At 39.2% G+C, this 22,623-nt stretch overlaps 1 protein-coding gene across 2 annotated transcripts in view; it reads right to left on the bottom strand.

Moving 5' to 3' along the window:
- The window catches only part of VPS13C (vacuolar protein sorting 13 homolog C), a 67,433-nt gene extending 46,676 nt beyond the window's left edge, over positions 1 to 20,757 (bottom strand). The window contains exons 1-23 of one of the 2 annotated variants that reach the window (XM_056499657.1): positions 20,436 to 20,751; positions 19,157 to 19,200; positions 18,112 to 18,154; positions 17,259 to 17,354; positions 16,490 to 16,591; positions 14,107 to 14,169; positions 12,488 to 12,553; positions 10,640 to 10,749; positions 9,773 to 9,832; positions 9,161 to 9,220; positions 8,781 to 8,861; positions 8,097 to 8,154; positions 7,676 to 7,803; positions 6,718 to 6,824; positions 5,899 to 6,070; positions 5,375 to 5,437; positions 4,649 to 4,784; positions 4,022 to 4,116; positions 3,278 to 3,420; positions 1,929 to 2,121; positions 1,656 to 1,770; positions 1,177 to 1,313; positions 375 to 501 (exon numbers count right to left, since the gene is read on the bottom strand). In XM_056499657.1, the coding sequence (XP_056355632.1) occupies positions 375 to 501; positions 1,177 to 1,313; positions 1,656 to 1,770; positions 1,929 to 2,121; positions 3,278 to 3,420; positions 4,022 to 4,116; positions 4,649 to 4,784; positions 5,375 to 5,437; positions 5,899 to 6,070; positions 6,718 to 6,824; positions 7,676 to 7,803; positions 8,097 to 8,154; positions 8,781 to 8,861; positions 9,161 to 9,220; positions 9,773 to 9,832; positions 10,640 to 10,749; positions 12,488 to 12,553; positions 14,107 to 14,169; positions 16,490 to 16,591; positions 17,259 to 17,354; positions 18,112 to 18,154; positions 19,157 to 19,200; positions 20,436 to 20,535 (2,299 nt within the window). In that variant the 5' untranslated portion in view covers positions 20,536 to 20,751. Of the gene's footprint in view, positions 1 to 374; positions 502 to 1,176; positions 1,314 to 1,655; positions 1,771 to 1,928; positions 2,122 to 3,277; positions 3,421 to 4,021; positions 4,117 to 4,648; positions 4,785 to 5,374; positions 5,438 to 5,898; positions 6,071 to 6,717; positions 6,825 to 7,675; positions 7,804 to 8,096; positions 8,155 to 8,780; positions 8,862 to 9,160; positions 9,221 to 9,772; positions 9,833 to 10,639; positions 10,750 to 12,487; positions 12,554 to 14,106; positions 14,170 to 16,489; positions 16,592 to 17,258; positions 17,355 to 18,111; positions 18,155 to 19,156; positions 19,201 to 20,435 lie in introns of both variants that reach the window. The other variant, XM_056499658.1, reaches the window with a different exon arrangement.
- Between the last annotated feature and the right edge of the window lie 1,866 nt (positions 20,758 to 22,623).

Below are 22,623 nucleotides of genomic sequence, written 5' to 3'. Positions count from 1 at the left end.
GATAGACAGATAAAAGATAAAACAGCAACCTAGCATTCTGTTGATTACATGAATTTAAGTTTAAGTGAAGAACTAAGCAAATTTTAGGTGTGCTTTTCCTAAATACAATGAAAAGCATAATAGTTCTATTCATTTACTTTCATTGCTACCATCAAAGTGATGCACAAGTCCAAACAAAAAGTGAGCAGCTGTTTGAAGAGAAACTAACCAAATTTTTCAAAGCTTGGCACTCTATTTGTATTATAACCTATCTTTTCATTAACTACTGATTCTAGGATGTCTTTTTTTCTTTAAAAAACATATTTATTTATTTATTACTGGTAGGTAGCCTTCAACAATCTTTTGCATAAACAGCAGCTATGTTGTTTTGTTACCTGCTTTTCCAAAAAGAAGTTGCACATTTTGAATTTTCACATCAAATTTGTCATAAGCTTTGTCCATAATCTCCTCTAAAGATGAAAAGTTAGAAGCTTCACTACTGCCTTGATTTATGCTGTTCAGCTAAACACATAAACAAAATAAAGTTAACTCTTTAAAAGAGACATGTGCTATCCATTCTAGTGAAAATGAAAAGATGATTCATAGGGATTAACAACTGACATTTGGACTCCTACAAAGAAAATAAATTAAATCATTTCACACCACTTATTCTTGCTAAGTAGATTTTTTTGTTGTTACATCTATTAATCCACTTAATTCTAAGCTATACAAAAAAAAATTCACTAGTCTATAATTTTACTTATGGAATATAACTAAAATAAATATTTAATCAGTCATTAAATCAAGTTAAATGATTGCAACCTTTCCATTTTATAGAAACAAGGTAATTAATTTTCAAACTTCAAGAGAAAAATTGTTTTATTAACAAAAGGCTATCATTTTACAAAAAAGGGAGCACAAGTTCAGGTATTCTGCTGATGAAATGAGAGATACTAAATGGTAAGGTATTACAATCATGATTATAACTTGAACATGTTTCCTGGGGAGGATTAACTAGTACAAGTGTGTCAAAGATCAAACTGCTGACCCAAGCCTATTTGGTTAGAAATTTGGTAAGTTAAAAATACATCAACGTAGATGATCACTCTGCCTTCTGAAAGCAAGATGGGTCCAGACAACAGCTATGTCAAAAGAGAATATTTGCTTCCCCTGAGCTTATAAGAGACATTTATATACCTGAAATGTACCAAAGTCCAAAATCAGCAAATCTGAATTTTCATGGTAGAAACCAGTCTGTGGAACCACAAGGTAGGAAGGTTTCAGATTAATCTTCAAGTCAAGGACTTTCCGCATTTCGATAATATGAACTAATCCTTGAAGAGAAAGCAAAGGGCATGGAAATGTAAACACTATTCACAAGTGAGCAACTGTGACAGCATACAAAAAGATGTTATGAAAGATAAAGCCTCCTGAACCAAGACTTTCATAGTATTCTACTGATTTATTACTAAAATCAATGCTTCTTCCCACAAAACATTCACTAAATCTCCAAGCAATCAAGAAGGAATTCTATCTCAGCCAAAATCAGGGCAACCAACTCAAGGAAAAAACCCAATCCTACTATTGTCATTAATCAAAACATAAGCCAAGTCTTTGGGTAATCATATGGAAACATTTTAAGGGCTCACCTTCACTGAGATTGGTTACTATCTTACCTGTAGCAGTTCTTTCCTTGATTTCTTCCAGTTTCATTAATGTGGCTGTTGTTAATCTTTCAAGATCCATTCCCTTACTTGTCTGAAAGAATTCTACCATTGCATTTATAGTTTTCTTAAAAGAAAAAAAAAAAAATACAACAATTAGCATTATATAGCATTATACATATAAGTCACTCAACAAAAACTCAAAATCAGATCTGGACAGTGCCAAGAGAATAAGAGCAGAGAAGAAATGCTCAGAAATACCTGAGCATTTTGGTTATTACTCACTGCATCATATTTTACTTCCACAGGCTGTGATTCAATAGTAAGGCTCTGGTCAGCTGTACTGTCCTCTGGGTTAACATCAAACTCAATCTTAAGCAGAGAAGATTTGCTATCCCCTATGGAAGCCACAAGAGATGGTACAATGTTTTCTTGTCTCAGGCCTGTAACATACCAGTTTTCAAGCTTTGCTTCAACCCTAAAGAAGATTAATAGTTAAAAATATTTAATTGGATAAGGGTTAGAATCAGTTGCAAGAGAAAAGAAAGGCAGAATATTTATGTGGCATAAATAAAAAGTGTAGAAATGTTTACTATTATTTAAAAAGCAGTTACAGACTTCTTTGAGTGCAAATGGGAATTCTGTACAGAGAACTGCCCTGACAACAGTGTCCAAAGTGGAGTCTGTAGGTATACACCTTTAAAGAAAGCTATTGAACACCACCAAACCACACCAACTTCACTCATCCTTAGAAGTACCTATTACATAAGAAACTGATTTTCATGTCCTGTGCCTCCACCATTGAAATCCCTGACTTTGGGAGCCAGCATATTTTGCAATAAAGAGTGTCAATGCCTGGCTCTAATGAGATAACAGAACTACATTTTTTTCAGAAACATATCACTTATAAGAGTATCTGTTCTACAGCTTCAGTCCTGCAAACTAAATTATATGGCATGCATTTATGAAAATAATGTCAAAGCTCTTTTTGCTTCCATGCAGTATTCAAGCTGCACCTTGAAAATTCCCCAGAATGGTTTTTAGCAAAAAATTTTCAAGATTCAGTGGCTGAGCTGGTGATCTTATGCACGAAGCCTGAAATGAAGAAACTGCAAATGAAAGCAAAAAGTGCACAAATTCATTTTCCAGACACTGGAAATCTCATTCATTGACTGTGTAATCCAATAATTTTTTTCCAGTATTTCTGGTGTGCCCTCTCTTAAAACACAGGAAAGGCTCAGTATCTTACGCTCTGGCTGATCTCCCACCTACAGCACAAACACATAATTTTTCATTTCTGTAGGCAGTGAGTGAGACATTTGTTAGCTTGGCTGGAGTGTGTTGGCCACACCATTTCACACAGCTGAGCTATCACTTCCCAAAAGTCATATTCAGCACTTTGACCCTTATATTCAAGAAAGAAGTTGCCACTGTTTATGAAAACTAGCAGACAGCATTTCCTTCTTCCTTCCATTCTATGTTATTCACCAAATTATATTTTTTACGGCAGAGTACAATTACAGAATGCCCACAAATTTACACAGCAATATACAACAAGAAAAGTTAAGAAGCTAGGGAGTGGGGTGAGGAGGGGAAGAGATGTTTCTACAAAAAGAAAATACCAATCCAATTACTTAATGGCTTGTGCTCCTGGGCGCTGTGATATTTTGGTACTCAGATCAATTATCTGTACTTTTAGAGTTTCTGCCACATTCTTGTCCTCTTTAATTGTAAGAGAAGCACTTAGCAGCTTCAGTGTCACAACATGGGCAACATACTAGTGAGAAGAACAAAGGAAAATGAAATTAGTCATCTCAGTAAGAACAATTTCTCAGAACTCCTTATTTTAACAAACTGAAATGTGTCTAAGTCTTTCCAGTCAAGTAAGATTAGAAACTCATCTCTATGCAGAAAGCAAAGAACAGTCTTTACCTAATTCAGTGTTTATCAGTCATTTATTTAACATAAAATAGTGTAGTTCAACAAATGTGAAACAAATATAGTCTCACTCTTTTCAGCATTAAGGAAATTTTTTTAAACCCTGAAGCAAGCATAGCTAAACTACATTCAGTAGAGGACTCCTAGATCAAACAAAATCATTATAATCTCATTAAATAACTACATTTTAGAAGACATAGGTTGCATGCCTTTGTTGTTCTTACTGTTAAATATCAAGTCTTGGCCTTGCAAAGAAAGGGTTCTGACTTGCCAATATTTGTACCATTTTATGACTCCATCAATCAGCAACTTCAGAAGAATCAAATAATATTTCCTACCTGAATTTGAAGCCTTCACCTTTCTTCAGGGTAATGAGAGAGCCAAAGGTACTTAATTTGTTGTGTGTTTTTTTTTTTTAAACTGTCCAACAGGCTGCTTACCTGCTTTGGTAATGAAAGGTTATGGGAGCTGTCACTATATCCAATAGCAGTAAAAAGTTTAGCTTTCTCCTCTGGTGTCATTAGTTCATCAATACCTAAAAAATAAAAATCCATAAAAATAAAAAATTTGCACCTTAATAAATAACTATTACCACTTTTCCTCACATTTGCCTCCTACTACTTAAGCTGATCCATTCCATTGATTCTTCATACTGCACTAAATTCCAGATTGCAAAATAATTCACACAAGAGTCTTCATATATGGTGTTACATATGTAACACAGAAATCAATATAATTTTTATTACAAAAGTATCCATAGCTCCTCATGATGAAAACAGATTTCAGGAATTTTAGTAGATCAAAGTGATCCAGGCAGCAAATCACCAAAAACAATATTCCAATTGTTGCCAATTATCACTCTAGCTGTAAGTGCCATACTCTTCTCCTCACCAAGATTCTGAGAAGTACTCAGTAAGAGGTGCCATCAAATGATCAATACTGCATTGCACTGCTTATAGCACACCCTCTCCTGCACAGTAGGAAGCAAAAATACCTTCACTTTCTTTTTAATGTATAAGAAGACATAAAACCTCTCTAGACATTAGTGCTTTACAATCTGCACTTACTTTCAGGTACAGGTGATTCATCATCTTCTTTAGTCCTAGATTCTCTTTTACGCCAGAAACCACCAAACCATCCTCCACTTTTCTTTTCTGCTTCAGTGCTTTTCTTCTTCAGTAATTTTTGTCCTGATCTTATTGTCTACAAACCAGAAATTAAAACAAAGAGGACAAAATTCATAATTTATAGTATTACTGGTTTTTTTGTAAATACTCCATGAATGTATGCATGTTGAACGTGCATTTAACACCACACCACAAGGAATTAAGAGCTCTTTGACTCACTAGGCAGTATCAAAAAGAGGACCAGGGTGAGGGACGTGTCTCTGTGGATCTGTGCATGCACAGACACAAGCATATCTTATTTTTACTTTGGACAGTTTTTTCTACACGCCATCAGCATTTAGACTACAAGAAGGCAGGAACCATACCAAAAGACATTATTTAAGAGAGTAAAAAAAACCAATTACATTCCTTAAATCTAGTAGATTCCTTAACCTAGTAGTAACAAGCCTGAGGACTGATCCTGTACCATTTAAAACTTTGAACTTTCTTTTGAACTGGTTTCCAATTTGGAAATCAATTTACTCTTGTCCTGGAAGAATAGGAAACTTGTCTTCCAACCTACTTATCATATCATACACATCAGCACAATTTCTTTAAAAATACTATCATGACAAAACCATCCTACTGAAAGTGCTACAATATTACTGAACAAAAATTAGTCCTTACCTCAACTTGTGCTTGTTGTCTTGCTAAGACTGTATTGAAGACATCAAGTTTTCTTTCTAGGTCCTACAAAAGTGTATGATCAAATTATTTGCTGCTGAAACACATTTAGGAAAGGCTCACCACTATGAATTTTCTACCAGCTCCTTCATACACTCCAATTGACTTCCACCTCCCCTCATTTCTATCACAGGTATATCCCACTCCCAGCCGTAAAGTTCACTAAAAGATAAAACTGATGTTAGGCAGTCTAGTTTTTTTTCTTAACTAGATTACTTTAGCACTAAATTAAATGCATCCATGTTCATCAATCCTCAACCAAAGACAGATTGGTTTAAATGGCACTTTACTTGTATTTTATTTTGTTTTCCACTACAGGTTACACAGAATTTCAGATTAAGAAGGTATTTTCACAGATCTCTTGTGCTCTTGTAAAACCAACAACTCGGATTATTCTCAATTACAGCTAAGGAATTATTTCATAGAGGGACCAAAATACAATCCCTCCAAAGTGAAAGGACTCATACCTGGATCTGCCTCTGTGTTTCTTCTGACAGTTTACTCTGTGTTAGCTTGTTCTTGTACACATTTTTGTAACTCTTCAGAAGCTGCCTGTGCTGTTTTATGTGACTCCATGACCACATTCGTGTATGTCTTCTGATGTGAACTTCAAGAACACTGTTACCTGCATATTTCCACCTACAATAATTCCACACTTGTGAACAAATTCCCATTTCATTTGTGCATTACAACTTACAGGTTGCAGAGATAGTTTATTAGTATGCAAACACTTTGCTCACCACTTGTGATTTGAGTAAGGTGGCTTATAAAAATGTTAATGTTTTCAACATCACTTTGGAAAAATGGACAGAGAGCTTACATTTAATGCCTGAAGAACTACAAACCTTCATTATTGATTTCTGCATGTTTCCGAATTTGGGCTTTTCCAGCATTAAGTGCCCTTAAGCACTTTGATAATCAGTATCAGTTAGTACTTTGAAAAAAGCCAACAAAAAACAGTTCAAATCTTTAAAAACTAAAGCTGACATGCATGTTTCCCTTGTATAACACTGGCCAAGTTTTTTCTTTAGCCTTTCTAAAATTACATTTTAACCTCTGGTGAGAGCATTGGAATTTTGTTCAAATTTTGGGGACTTCAGCTTAGCAAGTAAGATTTTCATCAACTGGATCTTTTATCACTTGAACCTAAGAGCTAAGCAAAGCTCTGTGAAAATTTTATCAGCATGTGATCTAATTTTAAAACTACTTTTAACCATGAAAGAGAATGAAGAGACTGGAGAAGACTTGAGCATCTCCCAAAGAAGGTATGAATGTACACAGCTTACCATTCCCTGGCATTTTTATGGAGAGATACATTTGGCCTAAATCTTCTGTACGGTGCATTGCGAACCATGTAATCTATGGACTCCAACAGGTCTATCATGCTGAGGTACTAAACACAGGAAAACAAGTTTCTCAGCAGAGGTGCAGGTTTTGTTTGCAGGCAGTGCTCGAACTGCATCTATACCATGGCCTTTAGTATTCCTCAAATTACTCAAAAATTTCAGTCTATGCATTTTCATTAGTACCTGAAAGTGACCAACTGCACCTATTCTTCTCACCACTTTGCACTCCTACTTCCCTCCAAAAACAACCATTTGTAGTTTTACCAGTTTGCTCAGCACAAATTCTCAGGTTTTCTCAAGCCAACCATGCTTGTTTGCCAATGCAGTTTCCCTCATTTTAGAGCTGCCTTTACATTAGTGAACCTTACTGGTACAGTTCTGAACTCAACATCACTAAAAGCTAAAAAGCTCTTTAACCAGCTAACTGCAAAGTTATCTCTGAGTAAATGAGAACATAAAATTGCTGAGGAGCAATCTAAATTAGCTCCTTGATACTTCAGCAGGCTTTGTTGCCAAAGCCAGCACACTCCATTCATTCCCACCCTTGCTTGTACTTTGGTATCCCTGTAGTTATAACAATAGATTATAGTTTAATAAGATAAGGACTACTCATGATTGCATTCTCCAGGTGTAAAGAATGCTGCCCAGAAGGGCTGAATACAGATCAGGTGGCTCCCAGAGGGTCCACAGAAAAGTCTGTCAGAGCACAAGAATCACCAGGAAGCGACTGTTACACAGAGAGGAAAAGATCCTACACTTTTCCCACAGGTACTGCTACATGGTTTAGAAATTCCACAAGTATATAAGCACACAAATCCCTAAGAAGAATTTTTTTCAGTGAAAAAACACTATAGTTCATCACAAACTGAAATGGGTGATAAACAGCAAACCAACTTGCCTGTGGCTTAGTGAATTCAATGACAATTCTCTGTACTTCTACATTACAATCAATCTTAGGAGTTTTCAGTTCTGCTTCTGCATATGGGTTGATATAGAGTCTTGCAGAGGCTGACACTGGTCTGAAAACTTGAAAATAAAAAAAAATGGAGATGGATTTTTTTACTTAAATATAACAAGTAATAGATCAACCCTGTCAATAGATAATGTGCATGATTAAGCCCCACAGAATCAGGATGCAATTCTTACCAACAATTAAGAAGCCCCACGACAGTCAAAAGCATGTAAGCCCTAATATGTTCTATTACATTATGGTTTTTCTAAAATGAAGATATTATGGCCATGCCTGCAGGATCAGATCAGGCTTCTGTACACTAACATGCTCAGAACAGTTTAGATTCACTCATTCCTAGCTTACTTACTGTACTGGTGGTCTTCAGGCTGGTTACCATCACAGGGAATTCCTCTTTTCAGCTGATCCTGTAAAGGGATATGATACTGTCTAACAATTGCTGAAGAGCATTACTTGCTTAGAGTTCTTGAAACTTTAAGTAGACCAACTTAAGTTCATGTGTACTTTGCAGACTTTTGCAGTTGTCAATTCAAGCTGTGTATCAATTTGTGTTTTCACTTCAGACTACGATTCAGAGAAAAAAGAGGAAAATATCCACAGACAGGCAGTGCCAAATGAACTTGGTTGCTCTCAGACAACTGGTTGGTTTTAAGCACTTCACAGTTTTGAATCAATCTCTGATGTTAGAACCAAGCTTACTAGGTTAAGTACATACCTTGTTAGGGTATATAAAAAAAAGGTATCCATAAAAGATAAGCACAAAAGAAAAAGAGAAACAAGTAGTATTGTACAAGGACACACAGAACACCTTTATAAACACAATAGGTTAAAAATATATCATGTCTAAACCCTATAGGGGTTGATAACAAATGAGGATCACAAAATATTATTAACAATAGGACAATGGATTAACATATGACCCTGAAAACAGTGACCATAAGTGTAAGGAGTGGGGTAGAAATCAGTGTGGTGTAGTTTTGAATACTACAAGAGCCAGAGAATATTGTAATTAATGTGTTTTCTTCTACATTACCAGTATTTGTTCACGGGAGCCATGATAATACATTTTGCTGTTGATGTTCCAGTAAGCACTGAGGCTGTCCAGGCACAAAAGCTGCACAGGAAAGAAAACATGCAACAATCTGCATATTCCATATCCAACCCATCCTAGGAACTTAGCTTTCCATTTGTGAAAATAGAAAACATGAAAGCAGACTAGACAGCAAATGAACCATTAGCATTGAGATGTATTTAATCTGACAATAGTATTCTTAAATTATAATTGAATTGCATGTTCTTAAAGCACATGTTCATGCACATCTGTTAAACATGACCCTGGATTACAGGGGTTTACTAGTCTCAAAGATTAGTTGCTTTCCTCATGTGAGCAGGAAAAAAACCCAAAGACATTACCTTATATATTATTTTTGAAGCTTCATTCAGAATAGAAGGTGTCCAGTTCTCGTTTGTTGTCTAAAAGTTCAAAGTAATAAAAGCAATTTTGTGCATCTTCACTAACACATTTGTGGATTTATCCTATGCTTCCAAGCAACAAATGCATCCAGTTTCTCTGCATACACACACATCAAGATAACACACAAAAATCTGTCCATTTACTTCCATACTTTGATATTCAACTCCTCATCCTACCCATAAAATGCTTAGCAGCTAAGGCAAAGAGAGGCTGAAATTTTCTCTCCCCATTTCTCAAAGGCTTGGAAAAATACCAAATTCTTGATCATTATGATGCAATGTTTGCCCTCATTTATTATGGCTGGACATAACCTGCCTGGTTTCAAAGGTCACTAAGATCATTAGAACCAATCACCAAGTCTCAGAAAGCGTAATGTTGCTCAATCCTCTTCCCTTCTGCTTGCTCAAACTGCCAGTACTATTTGCATGAATAAAAGAGTGTCTTCATTTCTAGCTGTATGCACACTGACACTTCTCACTATGTTCTTCTTTCTGCTACTCCAAAGACAAGCAAACTGAACACACAAGAACATGCACTCACACACACATTACCAGTAAGCTGAGCTCGCCCAACGTCATTCCCAAGGAAATCGGACACTGTGGGTCTGTGATCTACAAAAACAGAAAAATTACAGGTATTTATTTCCCTTGCTGCAGACAGATGTATCCTTTGAAGGTGACTGAAATCCTGAACTGGTCTGAGCAACTTCTTTTGCTTAGTTAATCTAACTGAAACATTACTGGAACCCACTAAGATAGACCAAAACTAATACAGCTGTAGTGTAAAGACTTAGGACTTCAAACTGGAAAATTTTCTTTTGCATTCTAACATCATCATGCAGGAAAAAAAAATTAGAGTACCACATCTCACTCATCACTTCATGATATGCACTTCTATGATCTCTCTAACTTCAGTGTCTGACAAAACCCAAAGAAAGGCTTGAGAAATACACTATTATCCAGTGCTTTTCTTTTAAATTCAATTGTCTCACAACAAACTGCTTAATTGTTTTCCTAAGGGAAGGTAAAACTAGAAATACCAGTTTGGTTCAAACAAACAAACATTCTTGTATATCAATTAAGTGTTTTCAAGAGTAATCTGTAAACCCATCAGCTTCTGCCATTCTGGACTCCCCCAGGACACTAAAAAAGTCTCTACATCCACTGCATGAGCAATATGTAAGAACAGTCACTGCTCATATTTAGTGAGCAAGGCAGCACTGGACAAGGGGAAAGAGAACAGCTGTTTCACATATCCATATTTCTGGCATTCACATCTGGGGCAAGTTATTTGAAGAGGTGCAGAAGAAACCACAGCAACTTTTTCAAGGTGGCCAATACAGTTTCTCTATGGACTAGAGAATCACAACTGCATCAAAGCCCAATTTAAAACAAAGACAGCATGTCCCAGCTACTTACATCATCTTCATATTTAACATGAATGCCTGTGATTTTGACTTGCACATTTTTTATAACTTGAGTTGCAAGCTTTTCTAAGAAAGTATCCTTCTTCTCCTCCTTTGGTTTGGCTAGAACAAGAATTTTTTAAAAGTCAGTATTTAGTGTAATAATTGCATCTTGAATTTCATTATACCAATAACTACAACAATGTAAACTTTATATTTCCTCTAAATTAACATTTCACTTTTCATTTATTTAGATTACATATTTGTATTTTTTTCTTTTTCTGCACATCCATACTCTGAAGATGTGATACTAGCTGCCTGTGCACAACTCAACCACAAGAAAATACACGTCTACATTTCAGTCAAAGCAGTTTAGCTCACAGCAAGTTCTGGATTAATATACTCCTCCCTACTCCTTCCAAGGTTAAAGATTCTCACTTAAAAGTCCCTCAGTTTCAAGAAGCAAATGAGTAAGAGAGTAACTGAGAACAAAATACCCTTGAATAATACATGCAATGGCAAGGAGTAATATTTACAACTCTGCATTATTTTACTATATTGATATAACACTACCATTTCAGTCTGTGTTTCAGCATTTTATCTGAAGTGTGGCTGGATGAGTGAGCTGCTTGTCTTCTAGCTGCCTTTACAGGCTACGCTGCTGTGCTCAGTACCCTCCCTACAGTGCAACTATTCCAGCAAATGCCATCCATCAGCCTACCAAGCTTATACATTTTTGTTTGAAATGCTACAGATGGCTCAAGTTGAAGAAAAAATAAGGACTATAGGTTTTGACTTTGCTTACTTTAACTGTTTCTAATTTTTTACATATGCAATGCACAGTGAACAACACAGGTATCTAACTTTGTACATCTTGCTAAAAGAATGAGAAATTTTCTTTCAAAGCTTTCAGTGGTTCAGGAAACCTGCTTAAAAACAAAGACTTCTCTATTGAACATGATATAACACAGTCAAGAGAGCATTTGATTTCAATTAAAAAAAAATAGGAACTCAAAAGAAACAGAAACATTGCACTTTCACATGCAACATACACTTCCTGCTATTAACTGATTTAGGAAAAAAAAAAAAAAAAAAAAAAAAAAAGAAGAAGTTCTTATCAAAGCTTCAAGACTTAAGTGCAAGGAACCCAGTAACATTTTTGCAGCCAAATGCAGCTACCAGCAGCAATTTGTGTGATACCTTGCAAAGCTTATCTTGGGTCCCCACAAGGTTTTCCCTCCAGCTGCAAGTCTGTGTGCAGTTGCAGCTTCCTCCAAGACCAAATACATAATACAATCACATGGGACATGGCAACCCTTTCTTAGACACATGCTAATGCTGAAAACCTGCACAGTTTAGTGTTTATAGACAATGATTATCCTCTTGGGGAACAACATCTATTTCATTCCTGTTTAAATATGTCACAGCAATAAATCAGTTATTTAGAATAGAGAGCTAAAAGGTGATGAAAAAGACTGTTTACTGCTATAACATCAGTTTCAGGTTTTCTTTACCTGTTACTGGAATCTGACAAAAATCAGACAAATATAACTTGCATGTGCAGTTTTTCCAACAGTCACAGTGAAGTGCCACTAGTCTACAGTTCTGCTGTAAATGCTACAGATAGCTCAAGTTGAAGGAACAGGCACAACTAACCAAGTAAAGAGAAACAAGGACTCTCTTCAGTCTCACTGGATCCAGAGAACAGATAAACAGCAAGAACAGCTGTCTCCAATTTATATCCTCTCTTTCAAACAGGAGGAAAAAGGTCTCATTGGATGGACAGCCAAGGCTATGAAAAACTAATCCAAACAGAAAGCAAAAAGAAGCCTTAAGCTTAAAAGCCACAACTGTTACCCACCTTTTGAGTGCTCACGACCTCTAAATGGTCTCTTAAAATGCTTTTTGTACTTTTTACGCTTACGTCCTTTTGCAATGCAAGCAATTTTTTGGAAAAAGGATAAAATTCAAGTTAGTAAAGCAGAAATGAAAGGAAGTGTAAGAAAATAGGGAAGAAAGTTTAGCTTGTCTTAAAGCATAATGGCTTAGAAGGTCTCACTAAAAACTTCAGGAATTGCAGCTGTGCTAAGCAAACAATCAGCTGCTTCTCAGAGCATAAGATATAAGTCCAGAAGACAGATTTCAAGCTAAGATATAGATGTATGTGGATGATCAACAGTATGGTATGAAAGCACTCAGAAAAGGACAAATCCAACAACCACAAAAACAACACACAAAAATGATTCTAAAAGCCTTACATGAAATTAAATTCCATTATCTACACACATATGGCAACCCACACCATCACAACCATTTCATTAATGAAATGATGCCTGTACTTTTCCACAATTCTGAAGAAAACCTGTTTGCTGAGTTACATTGTTTCTTCTCCCCCTCTAGCCAAAGAAGCAAAAATAACTCAGCAATAGTGCTGTCTGTGCTTATCTTTATGGGGCTGGAGCATGAGAAGGGTGGATCTCACTAAAGCAAGAAGGAAGCAAGTATAACAGTGTACTTAACCTAAATGTGGGGAATAACTTGATATCATTTGCAGGCTTGTTCAAACAAAGGAGGGAAATTGCCTGCCAAGATTTCAATCTGTCTTGCAGGTAAGATAATAGAGTGGTCACTATATAAATAATAAAAAGGAAAAGCTAGACAAACAGAAACATTTTATTTTGGATAGTTCCTTTTCACAGTACAAGTAATCCTTTATTAAGCCAACTTAAAAGGACAGCTTCCTTCACTTATTATTGAATTTGTAGGTCTCAGGCTTTCACTCCCATGTATGACAAAACTAAGGAAACAGGATATTCTTCATCCACATTCAGTACTATGGAAAAACTAAATATATGTTTTTAAGCTCACTGAAAACCTGTGCTCAAATAACAGCTCAAGCAAGAAACTTGGGCCAAGTGTAAATTTTTGAAAATCAGGTTTGGAGGTTAAATAAAGCACATAAACATAAAAATAGTTCCTCTGAATTTCAAGGGAAGCTGTTTCCTTGCCTAACTTGAGAGCAATGCAAATAAAGAGAAGCAGGGGAAAGCATGCTAATGCCTTCAATCTGCTATAGTTAATTTTGTCTGTCCATGGTTTCAAGACAGCCTAAACTTCCATTATCTTAAGCCCAGACACGTTAAGTAAGAGTAATTACTCTCCAAACAGCTTAAGATGGTTGTAAAATTATAGTACAATATCATCAGCATTTTATAATGTTCTTGAACTCAACATGAATGATGGAAACCTAGGTGGTCTCCTAATCTTCTGAAACAGGTACTCAATTAAAAAAGGACTAAGTTGTTCCAGGATTCCACTTGAATCCACATTCATTAAAATCCTGTTTCTAGAACCACCAATATATGGATGTTTACCATACAAGTATTGTTTTTTCACTTCTGCATTTGGGTGCTTTGGAGAGGGGGACTTTTAAAATGCTCACCATGCATGTATAAAATGTAACTAACCATGCATACCCACCAGGCTTGGTGTCCTTGTAAACCAGACTCTCCAACCCATACAAGGGATCTTGTGTATGTGTGCCTTGGTCCACATGGCAGCAAATAACCAAAAAATGCATTTGGTTTAAAAGAAGGAAATCAACTCCTGATTTAATATCAATTCCACCAAATTAGTATGACACAGCAGTATTTTCAGTACAGTATCTGACAGCCCAAGTCACTTCAGAATATCAAGTTTCAGTGATTACCTACATAGGAAAATCATGCAATTTACATTTTTTCTTGTAACCAGCAAAAGACCTGCAGCCTCTGGTCTCCATACATGAGGTTTGATAGAGACAGATTGTAACAGCTCAGAAAAAAGAAAATAGTTTCATCAGCTTGTGTCAGCAGTTTCCACTTCCCCCTCACACTATCAGTGCCACAACCACTTTGCTCAGTATTTGAAAAGCACATTGAAAGACAACATCTCCAGGCCTATCTATACTCTCAAATCCAAGGACTGAATCAAGATTCTGAACACATTAACAGAAATCAAGTATTAATCAGAAAAGAAAGTACAGCTGAGAATTCATGAACCCTTACAACTTTCTTTTCAAGATATTTCCTAGATTTTCAGCAGCTATTGTGTGCTCCTAAAAGCCTAGAGAGTGCCAAATTTCTTAGAGTTTTATAGTTCAGCAGGGCAACATGGGCTCCAAGATTATATCTCTAGCAAAAGCAAAGGATCTGCTTGTGCAGAGCAGACTACAATATTCTAGCACAGCACCATAAACACAAATGAAGCTACCAGTGAAATACAATCATAAGATAACAGAACTTCTCAAGTTAGAGTAGAAAATAATCCAATTTAAGTGTTCCTCTTGCTTTTCTTTCTCAAGGCTTAAAGTTTAAAACTACAAAACATGATTAATCTAATTCTTGTTCTTTATATAATCACTTGAGCTTCTAAGGTATCATTTTTCTATGACAATTTTTTTTTCAAAAGTTAAGTAAGTTTTTATTGTAAGAGAAAACTGCCAGAGGCACACAGACTCATTCTTAAATATATGAAGCTCCAGAATTGGAATTCCTCAAGCAGTACTCATTAGGTTAAGTTCATCTTATTACACTGTGCTTTCATCCTACTGCTACTGGTGCAAAGAGCATCACTAAACCACTGCTGCTGTACAGGATCCAAGTGTTACATAACTGAGGTTAAACCTCTACCAACATTCCTTCACCCCAGTATCAAGTAATGGCTGCAAAACTCATTCACTGAAGTTGTCTTAGGCCTCATATATTTTCTGACATATTAAAGACAAGAAATAAATCAAAGCTCCTTTCCTCATTGCAGCCAGATTGTCAGATTGCTGTTTGAAGGAAACTGCACATGTACATCTCAAACTGGCAGTGCAGGATAAAGGCCACAGACTCTCCTGTAACTGGAGAATTAAATGAGCAAAGGCATTACAACCAAACCATCTTTTTTCCAAGTGTTGAAAGCATCATCTGTTTCTCAGTAATTTTTCCATGATTTGCAGCATTACAAGTATAGTAGAAATGCACCATAAGAACCATTACACAAGCCAACAAATAGGTCTCAATTCAGACAAAAACTTCAGTGATAACTTTTTCCTCCAACACATGTTACCTGCCAAAGGTCCTGAGCTTGATTTCTGTACAAACAAGCCTGACTGATAATATAATTTTATTAAAGGTATTGGTTATGACAATACAAGCAAACAGAAAAAAAAAATCACCAGCACAAAACAAGTTAACAGGACTTAATTGAGAGCTTAACACTTTTTACAACCTAGAGCAAAAATTTAAGGTCCCTATATTGATGCTCAGTTATTTTGTTGTCATGAATTATTTCCTGCTCACAAGTGTTGCACCTCCCAAATCAGTCCAAACTCAGTGCATCATAAAAGCACAGCAGGAACTGGAACAAAAGTCTTGTCATTGTAGTAAAGGTTTACAAGCATTACCACTCCCCTTAAAGGTTCCTTTCAGCAAAGAACAATCTACCACATGCAACTCTAAAACACACAGTGAAAGTTTATTATCAAGGTGCTAAAGCAACATTACCCTCACGAAATGTACTTTCTATTGTTCTGTAAGGTCCTGTTCCCCCAGAGCACCAAAAAAAAACCCAGAGGAAAAAAAAAAAAAAAAGACATACCAGATAAATAAATTCCCATTTCCCCTGTAAGCTGACTGGATAAATGAATGGTAAACTAAAAAATAACATTTCTTTCAAGCTTCAGAGTGAAAAAAAGCTTTTCAAAGCACTGTAGTAAGATTGGCTAGACCCATGAAAAAACAAAATTTATTAAGTCAATTGGAAACCAGGTTCTTTCTTTCACAGCACAGCCTAAGTCCTCAAATTCCAATGGAGATTTGCATTATTAACTCAGTACCTTTTTCTGCTGCTTTCTGCAAGGCTTCCTCAATTCTTGCCAGTTCCTTTTGTTTATTATCCTGCAAGTACTTTTCTTCCTTCTCTGCATCATATACAACACCTGTAAGACAAGTTAGGAGAGCATTAATCCTAAATCTCAAATTAAATAAATGCATTATCAAGCAATGCACACCATATACAACATCATGTTGCACAACACCTTATTTGAGAGAAAGGCTATTATTTTCCATTGCTGAACACTGCAGTCTGCCTCCAAAGCTGCTGTTTTTACACAATTATGCATTATTTCACAGAATTTTTCTGTGGAAATTCAGACTCCTAAGAGTGGTCTGTGCAATGTAAGACAGATTTTTAAGTTCTTCCATACATATATTTAATGTTCTAGGAACTTCAAAGTTTCCTCATCATACCAGAGGTTGATTTCAGTGAAGTTCTGTGACCCCCTTCCCACTCCCTATAAACAGTACTAATGGAGTTATTACCTTTGATTGTTATCATTTAGAAGCAGATAAACAGCTAAAGATCTAAACCATGCCACCAAGCTGGATTCAGGATAAGCACATTTTAGAGGAAACTTGGCTGTTGAATTGAACTTGGAATGGATGCAACCAAGGACTTCCACAAAAGTGTCTAGAAATTTCCCAGAGGGAGCAGAATATAAAAGCAGTGGCTTACATGAACTATTGTGCTATTACAGACTCATTTACATGGTACCCTTAGGTATTTTTCTCTTCCATTATTTAACTGTTGCTAAGAAATTTACATACTTGCTCCAGGAACTATCAGAAGATACAAGCCTTCCAGAGTTGCAACAACTGCCTCCCCATAGAGATTCTTCCAAGGAATCTTCAGAGTAAGTTTATCTAAAGAAAGCAGATACAGTTACATCAAAACAAACATCTCCACAGTGCTTAGTCAAAGAACACCTCTGGCACTAAAGAGCACTAATCCTACATCTCAATGTCCTAAACACCTTAGAAGGTTAGGAGAAACCATATGGGCATGATTTTATAAATCCCTTGAAGTGATAAAATACATGCAGAGGAAACATAAGCCATAGTTTTAAGCAAAAAAGTCACAGTCTGGGTCAGAATGCTTCAAATCAAAACCTGAGATCACTGCTGAAGTTCAATTCACTGGGATGAATATGATTTTCCCAGGAAGTAGAAGACAAAATACAACACATATATATCTTCTACAAATGTGTTATGTGAAAAACAAAGCTGACCACCAGGGAAAGGAATTTATTTTAAAAAAAATCAAAGAGTTCCTAAACCTTTGGCATTTTTGTCAGTTTCAGGAATTTAACTTAAATTCTTCATAGTCTTAATGAATCCTTTAAAGAAGGACACATATTCTGTCTACACTAAACAGCTCCCTTTATCATTCATGCCTCTGGGAAGAACCTCTCAGATGTGATTTTCATACCAACCTGAAAAGTTACACAAACAGGATTTGCTAGATAACATCAATGGCAGTCAGATTGAATTTCCATGCTAGTTCCAACAGTGAGTATAAATACACTTAATAAAGTTTGATAAAGAAACTCAGGGGCAAGATTGACCTTACAGCCTATACTAAAATTTCCATTGTAATAGTCATACTGGAACTGAAACTTACCTATCTGACCAACTTTTATTCTAAAAGGTACATCCAATTCACTCTGCAAATGACAAAAATAAAGTATTGAACAGAAGAAGTAGTAAAAATCAAATAAATAAATTTAAATTACCTTTGCAAAGTAGTATATTTACGTACAGAAATTAAAAGCTACTTATTTTCTAGTGGAAAACCTTAGAAGAAAAACAAGACAGCAGTTGTCAGGCAAACTAGAGGAAAAAAGAGAAGAACTGGACCATATCATATTCATTTGATCCCTTTTTTTTCAAGAAAGTGTAGGCTACTTCTCCAAAAGTGGTGCTCAATACTGACCTTCCTTTAATTACTTTTGCATTGAAATCTAATGCATTGCAATTGTAAGGCTGTCAGAATCATCCCTTACTTTATGTTTTTGACTTGGTCTCAGCTCACTCTCAGCTCTGGTCAGTCTTTACATGACTTTACATTTTTCTAAGTCAGAACTGCTGAATCAATGTGAATCAATCCCCTAAGAAGGAAAGGCATGTACAAAGTAACACTTCCTTTCTTACCTACTAGCTATGAAGATATTTGTAGCAATAGATTTGAAGTACAACAAAGCTATCAGGGATGGATGAAATGGACAAGTAAAATATGAAACTTTAGAATAAAAAAGAGAAGCCAGTGATCAGGTCATATAAAGATCCAATGTATTTTCAATGCACAGAAGAATAACAGTTCTCTTTAGTGAAGTTGAAATATACTAAATTTTGGTGCAAGATTCTCTCAGTAGTCCAGGTGTTCATTAGCTAAATTAAAGAACATGAAAATTAGCCAAGTAATTTGTTTTTCTAGACAAGAGTATGGGAACTTAATGCAAGTTACTTCTTGTTTTTCAATCACAGCTTTTCTTTCTCTGTCCCAGTAAAATTAGCAAAATTAGAAGCAGTTAACCAATAACTTATTTCCAATAATCAGTAAAAAAGAACACAGTGTACCCTTTTTTGAGACTTCAGTGAGCAATATTTTATCCTAAGTCCCAGTCTTTAGACCCATAAAACCAATTTGAAGTTATTAGCATACTTACTAATGCATTCTCCTTTATCTGTAAATTGTCAAGTGCCACATCACCTGTTTAGAAAAAAGAGAGAAGTACAGAAAAAAATTACTTCAAGTATTACTTATGTTAGAAAAAGGATCACAACCACAATCTTCCCAAGTATTTATGAATACAACCTGAAAACCTTATTCCAGTTACAGAATAGCACAATAAATGTGTCATTTGTAAGGCCCAATAAACATGGGTTATAGACAAAATTACAGTTGGAAGAGATGATAAAAACATCACCAACTTAAGACATCCACATGTTTCTACTCTATTAAATACACCCACAATAGTAGGAAGTTTTTCTTATTATTCACTTAGTGTGAAAGACAACTGCAGTTCTATCAACATAGGGTAGGCTTGGAAAATGGTAACTTGTTTTTCATGATTTCACATAAAAGAAAAATCATGAATCACAGAGCCACAAAAAAAATAACTATTTTCACAAACACATTAATTTTCCTGATGCAGATAACATAACAGGATTTCTAAATGAAACACTGGTATAGGATTATACCCGAGGAAAGCCCATAGAACTACCTCTTAGTTCTTTAATGCCAGATTCCTTAGAGCTATATCCCGTTTGAAGTATACGTATTAATACTGCATAAATTTTAAAATACATACAACCACGACAAGAGCAAAAATAAGGTGATGACCTACCTACGGAAGGCACCTAAAGCAGCCAGATTCCCTAGGCTGGTTTTCTGCATGACTACAGAGTGGCGAACAGAAATGCTTTGACATATTCACCATGTTCCTGCACTATGTTCAATCCATATTATTACAAGGATAACTGACATACACAGCTCGCCAAGCACCCCATCAGCTACACCGGCACCCAGCGCTCTGGCCAGCCGGGGCACTGCGCCATGAGCCCGCCCATGAGCCAACAGCACCATCGTGCTTCCTGCACCCAGCACCCGGGAGAAGGAACAGAAACAAAACCACGGCTTCATCGACGCCGGCGGGTTCCTCCCTCGGAGCGCTCCGAGCGCCCATGGAGGGTGTCAGGGAGCGCGGGCACACAGCAGCCCCGGCCCCCGAGGCAGCGGGAACGTGTGCGGCCACACATCGCCCTCCGTCACCGCGGGCCCGGAACCCGGCACCTGCCCCGGGGGCTGCACACCCACCGCCCGCCCTCCGAGGGCTCGGCGCTCCAAGGGCCGCGAGCCCCTCACGGGGGAACCGCAGCCAGAGGCGCGCTCGCTGTCCCCGCTGACACGGCGGGCACGGAGCGGCAGAGGAAGGGGCTCCTTACCCCCCCATATGCCCAGCTTGAGCTGAGACTTGTTCAGGTTCTCCACATAGTCGCCCAGGAAGCGGTTCAGGAGATCCGCCACCACTGATTCCAGCACCATGGCGCAGGCGGCCCCTCATCGGCGGCCGGCGGCAGGGAGGGCAGCGGAGCGGAGCGCAGGGGAGGGGGCGGCGAGCGCGGCGTGACCCAGCACGGGCGCGCCCCCGGCAGTCAGCTGACGGGGCGGGGCGCAGCCCAGTGCCTGCCGGGGTGCGGAGGTGGGGCTGGGAGCGGCGCCGGGCAGGGACGGACCCCGGGCTGAGCGGGGAATCAACCCCGAGCTGCCGCCGGTGCTCGGAGCCGCGGGGCCGGGCGAGCGCGCGGGGCGCGGCGCACACGGCGCCCCCGGCGCCCCCGGCGCCCCCGTGCGGCGGGGATCGCCACCGCAGCGCGGCGCGGGGCGAAGAGAGCGCGTGAGGGAGGAGCCGCTGCGGCCGCCGGCCCTTCACAGGCACCGCGCCCCGGCTCCTCACCCGCAGGCACCGGCCCGGCACCGGCACCGCGCCCCGGCTCCTCACCCGCAGGCACCGGCCCGGCACCGGCACCGCGCCCCGGCTCCTCACCCGCAGGCACCGGCACCGCGCCCCTGCTCCTCACCCGCAGGCACCGGCCCGGCACCGTCACCGCGCCCCTGCTCCTCACCCGCAGGCACCGTCACCGCGCCCCTGCTCCTCACCCGCAGGCACCGGCCCGGCACCGCGCCCCGGCTCCTCACCTGCAGGCACCGGCCCGGCACCGGGCCCCGGCTTCGCACCCACAGGCACCGGCACCGGCCCCTCACGGGCACCGGTCCCGGCTCCTCACCCACAGGCACCGGCCCCTCACGGGCACCGGTCCCGGCTGCTCACCCGCACGCACCGGCACCGCTCCCCGACTCCTCACCCGCAGGCACCGGCCCGGCACCGGCCCCTCACGGGCACCGAGCCCGGGCTTCTCACCCGCAGGCACCGTCCCGGCACCGGCACCGCGCCCCGGCTCCTCACCCACAGGCACCGGCCCCTCACGGGCACCATCCCGGCACCGCTCCCCGACTCCTCACCTGCAGGCACCGGCCCCTCACGGGCACCGGGCCCCGGTTTCTCACCCGCAGGCACCGGCCCCTCACGGGCATCGGGCCCCGGCTTCTCACCCACGGGCACCGGCCCCTCACGGGCATCGGACCCCGGCTCCTCACCCGCGGGCACCGTCCCGGCACCGGCCCCTCACGGGCATCGGGCCCCGGCTTCTCACCCACGGGCACCGGCCCCTCACGGGCACCGCGCTCCGACTCCTCACCCGCGGGCACCGTCCCGGCACCGGCCCCTCACGGGCATCGGGCCCCGGCTCCTCACCCGCAGGCACCGGCCCCTCACGGGCACCGCGCCCCTCGGCTCCTCAGCAGCCCCGGAAAGCCGTGCGGGTTGGACTTGTGATAATGGTCAAATGATTCATGTTAATCATAAAAGTTTTGGAGTTTGTATAAACCAGAATATTTAAAAGAAGAACAGAACATGGACCTAGATAAAGGGGAATATATGATTAAACCTAGTCTGTTTAAATCCCGCTGTTATGAATATTGTGTATACCAGTTTAGGAAAAAAAAAAAAAAAAAGGGGGGAGAGTTTTCCATAATCTGAAAGGTTTTTTTTTGGTTTTTTTTTTTTTTTTCAGAATCAGGTTTCCTGCCTTTGTGTAATCAATCACAAACTATCTGCTAAAGATCAGAGTTCCCACTTCTGTTTTTATCTACCAAGACCAGATGGTTCCATGACCAATTGTCCCAAGAGCTGTCCCACGAAGTTTGGAAGTTTCTTTGACCACCACTGCTTACCTTGCAGAATTATGACAACAAAATAATAACAATTATTGATTACTACAAGGAAAACCATCCTATAAAAAGGGAGCTGCAACCCAAGTTGGGTGGAAGTGTGGAGTGGGTGGTGACCCCTCACGTTTTCCCCAGCGCTGCTTGCTCTGTCTGTATAAAATTTTTGAACAAATTTTTGAATCTCTGGGGTACTCATCTCAAACTGGTTCTGTAAAGTCATTCTGATCTCATAGGAGCTCATTTATTCGTTGAAGCACAACACTTGGTAGCTCAAAATGGCACATTCAGTCTAAAAATATACTCCATAAAACAATATTGGTAATGGGATTCAACCTCCAAAGT

This window comes from Oenanthe melanoleuca, chromosome 10, assembly GCF_029582105.1.
Source record: "Oenanthe melanoleuca isolate GR-GAL-2019-014 chromosome 10, OMel1.0, whole genome shotgun sequence".
In the NCBI taxonomy this organism is placed as follows: Eukaryota; Metazoa; Chordata; class Aves; order Passeriformes; family Muscicapidae; genus Oenanthe; species Oenanthe melanoleuca.
The sequence above is the reverse complement of the archived record's forward strand: the minus strand, read 5'-3'. Positions and strand labels throughout refer to the sequence as shown.